The sequence below is a fragment of the Egretta garzetta genome, unplaced genomic scaffold (assembly GCF_000687185.1).
Source record: "Egretta garzetta isolate BGI_Z169 unplaced genomic scaffold, ASM68718v1 scaffold39, whole genome shotgun sequence".
NCBI lineage: Eukaryota > Metazoa > Chordata > Aves > Pelecaniformes > Ardeidae > Egretta > Egretta garzetta.
Window position 1 is genome coordinate 2,035,075 of NW_009260945.1, and position 6,650 is coordinate 2,041,724.

The window sequence follows — 6,650 nt, forward strand, 5'->3', positions numbered from 1 at the left end:
GTAAAGCAGTTTTCAGCAAAGACAAGACTACAATAACACTTTCCTGTTAAGTTTTATTGGGCTTGAGCTATATTCAATATATTCCATTTAAGCCTCCACACCATTAAACTGGAAGAACTAGGAACTGCAGAGCCACATGTGATAGCAAGAAGCCAGGTGGTATTTGTTACTGAAAGATAAAAATGACATCTTACCATCTTGATAACAAGATTTATTGACGAGCCCTGGATTATCTGCAAGGGCAGCATTAATCTCAGTCACTTCTCCTGAGAGAGGAGAGTAGAGTTCACTAGCAGCTTTCACACTTTCCAAAGCTCCAAACTCATCTGAAACACAGAATACGATTGAATACTTTTAAGAGGAAAATACAAAGCACTGTAATTTTTTTAGTCAGACATTCTGGTGATGATCTAGCCATTGAAGAATTATCTTCATCTTGAGCAAGGAAAACTGTCAAAGAGATTGAAGTCACCAACTTCAACCAATAATGAGCAGTATTAAATTTGATGTTTATGCTCCTGAATTATTCTGGGGAACTTGCATAACACTAGCTAGCTGGCTGCTACAGAGGGATGGAAGTTTCTTACTTTTGGCTAATCCTTTGCCTAAAGCCCTACAGCATACGATAGGATAAAGGGTTAGAAGGAACCACATCCAGCTCTTGCTGCAAGAGACCTAAATATGCCTTCTGTCTGCACTTTAAACCTTTTTATACATAATTTGATTACAAAACACAATTTCAGGAATCCCAGTTTTTCTTCAGAAACGCTATCAAGTGTTACATTTGCACTCACTGGAAAACACACATTAGTATTCAGAAGCACCACACTGGAATCACCCAGCCACTCTTCCCTTTTTTCTGTTTTGTAGGCAGTTATGGAAATGCTGCCTGGAGCAATGTTAGTCCAGAGTAACTCTAAGCCACAAGCAAACAAGTCAGGCTGGAGGAACATGGAGCTGTCAGAAGAGTAGAGAGGCATCAGCAACAAGGAACCAGAGAACAACATGTTCTGGGGAAGCTTGGAGTTAGATTAAGGCCAGAACGGGTAGAAAAGAGAACTAAATGGAAATTAAATTCCCTCAGATAAAACAAAAACTACAAGTTGGTTAATTAAAACGCTGAACAGAAAGACAACTTTTGTCCAACATTCACCATTCAATGCAATGTAATAGATCTGGGCAAAACAGTTCAACGTGGACCTGTTCCACAAGGATGGCAAAAGAAAGGCCTGCTCCTTTACCTCGGTAAATCTACATTCTTGTTCTGCAATGTCTGAAGCTAATGACAATCTTTTCTTCATATACTAGTGAGACAGCTCTGTGAATGTAAATACAGGAATAGGCTTTTCCTTTCTACCTGTTAATGCTCATTCTTCTTTAACATGGAAAATTACAGAACTGAATGATTAAGAATGTAACAATTTGTACGTTGCTAATGAGCAAAAACCAGGTCATTGTACACAGTACACATTCCAGCTGATACCCCAAAAATTACTGAGTCTGTATATCCATAGAAAAATTAGAACTTGATATCAATTAGATGTTTCACATCATGCAACTTGTGAAACACGTAACTGCAGAATTACAAATAAGCCAGCCTAAACACTAGCAAGTCCAAATCAAAGCATAAATATTTTTAAAACAGAGTACAGATAAAATTATTACAAAAATATGTTCCAAATGTTTGGTTTTTAAATAAACATCTTTACAGTTTAACAAGCAGGTATTTCCTGCTACCATGCATGGTCTGACAGTGAGAATTTGAAATTAAAGCTGTCTCTTGTAGAAATACCTGAAGTCATTCTGCATCCAGAAGGTTTATAATGGTACTATCATAAAATTCATCTTTGCAAAGGGAGAGTAGGATGAGTAGGGTAATTACTTCATTAGAAATTAGAGCTGAAACTTACCATGTTTACTCAATTTTGTCCCAATTTCTGGAAGACTACAGTAAACAACATCTCCTAATGCTTCCTTAAAAGAAAAACAAAAGCATCAAAGCATACATTAAAGAAACTATACACAGGAGAGATCTGATACAGTAACTCTAGAATCATTGTATATAAGTAATTCTGTCTCTAAATTTAGTTCTTGTTCTTTAAGGACTGCACATTTTTCACTTTTCCTTTTTAAACACTTGACTTGAAAAAAATGCTCTGTTATCATGCCCCCAACACCAAATTATTGTTTATCTATTACAGTGTTAATAACCCTCAGGCTGAGTTACAAGGTTTATATACAGATTTCTTCAGGCAGAATGAGAAATAACATCTGCTGATCTTCTTAGCATCAGCTAGAGTAACAACAGTTTTAAAGGACAAAGTTCCCAATGATCTGAGGGAATTCTCTTTTTGTTACAAAGCAAAGAGGATCTACTTCCAGTGTGATCTGAAAGAAAACGTAATGATTGCTCTCCAGAGACATGGACGTCAGGAGAGCTGTTAAGTGTAGACTTTGTCCTTACTGTCTTAATAAGGAGCCTTATCACCATAAGTATCGGCTCAACCAGAATAAGCTTCTGCCTCTTCACTGACAAATGTACCCTATCTTATGGAAGACTAGGGATTTTACAGAGTATTAGCACTGTTTACAGAAAACCGAGATTACAGGGAATGCTGCTTGTCCCAAGAAACAGTATTGCACTTCACTGATTGCTTCTCACATTAGACTAAGTTTCCCATTCAGTGAATCTCTATCCTGAATTTGCCTGTGACTATTCCAAATCAAGTACTTGTGTGAGAACAAAACAACATCCAAAGGAATTCCTATCCTAGAGTATGAAATACATGCCATGTTGTACTTCTATTCGCAATTGTTCTTTAGCCAGAGGGATTGCACCATATTCACGTTCAAGGGAAATTTGGCCTAAAAAGCGCATGATATCTTCTTCACATAGCCATGAACTCCTCAGGCCTGTAAGAACTGAAGTAATAAAGGAGGTCTGAAATTCTGCTGAGCCATTAAGTTTCTCATCAAGTTCAGCTCTCCATAGGCTCAATCTGGCGTGATTAAGAATTTATCAGAATGCTGAAGCAGCATTCCTTTCACAAATAATGTGATAGATCCAAGTCCAAAAATCGCACTCAGTGTGTAGCATATGCAATTAAAACAAGAAAAAACAGTAACCGTCCAAAGAGCAAGGACGAGAGCAGGTACGCATAAATAAATACTGCAGACTTGGGTAAGGGGGAGGGATCAATACCTGTGCAAAATTGCTGATTCCTACTGTTCCAATGCCGTTTTCAACGGATACCCATTCATGCTTGTCTGTGAATTTGCGGGCTAAAATGAAACAAACTTGGTATTTCAGAAATAAGTGACATGTTGCTCACTTAAATACAGTAACACAGTTGCATGCTTAAACTGTGGGGTTTTTTTCTACTGGGGTTAGTTTTGTTTGTTTTTCTTGGAAAATATTTTAAATTTACAGAAGCATTCTGCTCTGCTCGTGACATGTTTAGCGACACGGTAGAGGCTCAGTAGAGGTTCTGCTGAGGGTATTCCTGGTTCCTGTGCAATCACCTAGAGACTGATAAAGTACAGGAGCAAAAGGAGTAGTTCTGCTTCAAACAAAAGTATAAATCTAAAGCATATATGTGTACTGTCCTCACAGTTATGCACTTCTATGATAGCTTAGTGGCTTTTCAAGCATATTTAGTGGCTTTTCAAGCATATTTAGTGCTTGTTTCTGACAACTTTATTATTCCTGGGAAGGCCAGTGTTAACCACCCGTTAGAAACAGTGTCAGCGTTAAGCATCTCATTCAAAGTACTTAAATAGAGCCATCAGATGAAGTAAAAAAGTTGCAGCCTAGCTAGTTGGAGTGGCTGACTCCCTTCCGGACATTTCCTATAGAGTCTATTTCTCCCTGGTTAATGTTGTCACAGATCTATGTAAAATTAAGTCAAATTAATCCAGGGCAAATTAGTAAGGCGACTCATACAGGTAACTGCTACTTGAAAGAATTTGGTCTCTGTTAATACTGTGAGAAGAACACAGTAGTTATTCTGTATAGTTTTAAAATAAGCACATTTAAGACCCTATTAAGTCTTTTCACAGCAATCTTACAATTCTTTGTATACTTTAGGTCTGTAAGATTCAGGGCAGCTTGTACTAGCTTTTATTACAAGCAATTCTTTTTATAAAGTCATACGGAACAAAACTTCAAAAGAGGTAATTGAAACGGGCAACATTTCTCTTGCTAACATTTTATCTGGAAATTTTCTTACTCTTGAGTATTTTCAGCCTGCTTTGTCTGTTTTCTGACTTCCATGGTTTCCTCATAGATACTTCCCCCCTACCACCTTTTATTTTTTAAAATTATTTTTAATTTTCACTTGTAGCACCTATCCAATCAGGCAAGGGATGTTCCAGAAGCTGGACAAGATAATTTCTTAAACAGAGCTCCCTGTGTGATTAGTGCCCGAGTAGTACAGCTGGACTTTCCTTTTGAGTTCAAAATTCCCCTCTCAGGCTCTCCATCTAGGCCGGACTCTTTACACCCACTAGAGAAACAACACTTCTGCAAATCCTTGTATATTTTCTAAACTTGTACATGAAGGAAAACAGAAGTTCTCACTGTAGACCTGCTAAAGTCTTACCACTGTCAGTCAGTCGTATTTTAAACTGTTTCAACAGTGATCCTCTTATGTATGTCCAAACACGTGTAGGAGCAGCAGATAAAATCTCAGATAAAATCGTTTGTCTTTGAAGATGGCCTAAGTTTTACAGACCTTGGTAGAGCAATACATGTTTTTGCAAGTACAGTACGCAAAAGATGTTGAGTAAAATGGAAATATGAAATATTTTTCCATGAACTATCACTCAAAGACCCTGGAGAATTTCAGCTAGGATTATTTATACCTACAAAAATCTCTCAGGAGACGTTCTAATCAACAGAAGAAATCAAATGTCTTAAATCATTTTAGGTCAAGACATTGAACACATAGGAACTCACTGGAAATGAGTAATGAACCATAAGAATGGAGAATGACACAGCATCTCAAACCCAAGCTGAACATTTTGTGACATTACACATCAGAAAGAAGCCAACCAGTATCTTTTTATGTAGGATAATAATATTGTATACGATTTTTTTATAAAGCAAGGTTTAAAAAGAAAAAAAAAGAAAACCAGGAGACTTCCATGATCAGTTTGGAACAGAGCTGTAAAATTCTCAACAGCTGGAAGAGCACATAAGCTCCTTGTGGGACAAAGAAGTGAAAAATGAAAAATTCTAAGCATGTAACAAAAAAACACTGCAAATAAAGTAAAGGTCAAATTAAAGAGAGTTAATAAGTAATCTCAAAATTTGAACTTTGAGCTTAAGTGGTCAGCCTATTAAATAAATCAAATTAACCGAATATGAAATATCAAAGCATACCAAATCTCTTCTGTGAACATTCTTTTTCAGAAGAGCAGCTAAATTTACTCTAGCTTCATTCATTCCAGCATGACTTTGGTTTCAGCTTAACTAGCACATTCTGAATTCAGACCTTCATTTAGTTTAGCCTGCCTCTGTTAAATATTTCAATATACACCTCAAGAGTGAAGGAAAACTCACACCTCCACAAAGAGGCAGAGAAAATTTTTCCTTTCTGCCTAAAGCAAAAGCATAATTCATGTTATTCCTTCAAGTTATAGCTACAGAAAACCAATGGGTATATTAAACAATTAGAATAGTGAAAAAAAGCTTAGATTTTGACTTAGTTTGCAAATAATAACTAGTAAATGTTGTTCCGTTCACTTGTAGCAGAAGGCAGTTAAACAGATAGGTTAAAAGACCATCTGGAAGGAAATTTATGATCTCTTCCTAGTGGCAGTCATTACTACTATAGCAAATTCTCCTCCTCTCCTCTCTTTTCAACATTCCTGTTTTCTAAAGTACCACAGATTCTGTTTTTCAGGATTCTGCGGCTAACTTTCATTCAAAGAGAGCTTCAACAGCGGCAGATTCTTTCAGAATTAACTACATTAACTGCAAAATTGCCCCGACGTGCAAGCCCACCTCCTGCCTTAACGCTTCTGTAGCTATACCGCACAGGAGCTGGTGAGACCAAGCCAAGCTCCTTTAGCACAAAGCAGGCCCTGAAAATCCAGCTTGGGTTTCCTGGCAGCCCACGCCAATCTAAGTGCTGGGGCTGCTGCAGGCCTGCCTCCTCCGTCCAGCCCTTGCTGCTGCTGCTCCTCGGAGCTATCGGCGCCCTGTGCCAGCGCAATGGTGCCAGGCAAAGCTATCCGCTCCTCTTGTCAAATTCGTTTTCTCCAGACTCCGTGAAGCCTGCAGCTGGGGACAGGGCCGCTTTGCTGAAAAAAACCTGCAGCCTGGAGAGGAGGTTAAAAGTTTTCTGCCGATTAACGGAGATGAACCAGCTCCTCGTGGGAGGAGGAACCGGGAGGGTGTCAGCACCAGGACAAGGAGCAGGTGAAACCCGCACCGCCAAAAGCGGGGAGGCGTTAACCACCCCCCGCAACTCTAAGCCCTTGCAAGGCCTCAGCCATCTTGCGAGGCTTTTCCCCGCTTCCCACAGGGACGCCCCCGCACCAGCGGCCGGGGATGAGCCGCCCGAGAGCAGGGCAGCTCCGGGGGAGCCGCAGCACCCCGCTGCCCCCCGCCGTGCCCTGCCTACCGCGCCGGCGGCCAAAATCGC

The 6,650-nt window shown here is 39.4% G+C and overlaps 1 protein-coding gene across 1 annotated transcript in view; it reads right to left on the reverse strand.

Moving 5' to 3' along the window:
• Positions 1-6,501, reverse strand: part of GCSH (glycine cleavage system protein H) — a 6,960-nt gene extending 459 nt beyond the window's left edge. The window contains exons 1-5 of the mRNA XM_009647202.2: positions 6,462-6,501; positions 6,042-6,245; positions 3,203-3,282; positions 1,911-1,974; positions 195-326 (exon numbers count right to left, since the gene is read on the reverse strand). Of these exons, the coding sequence (XP_009645497.1) occupies positions 195-326; positions 1,911-1,974; positions 3,203-3,282; positions 6,042-6,245; positions 6,462-6,501 (520 nt within the window). The remainder of the gene's footprint in view (positions 1-194; positions 327-1,910; positions 1,975-3,202; positions 3,283-6,041; positions 6,246-6,461) is intronic.
• Positions 6,502-6,650: the final 149 nt, after the last annotated feature.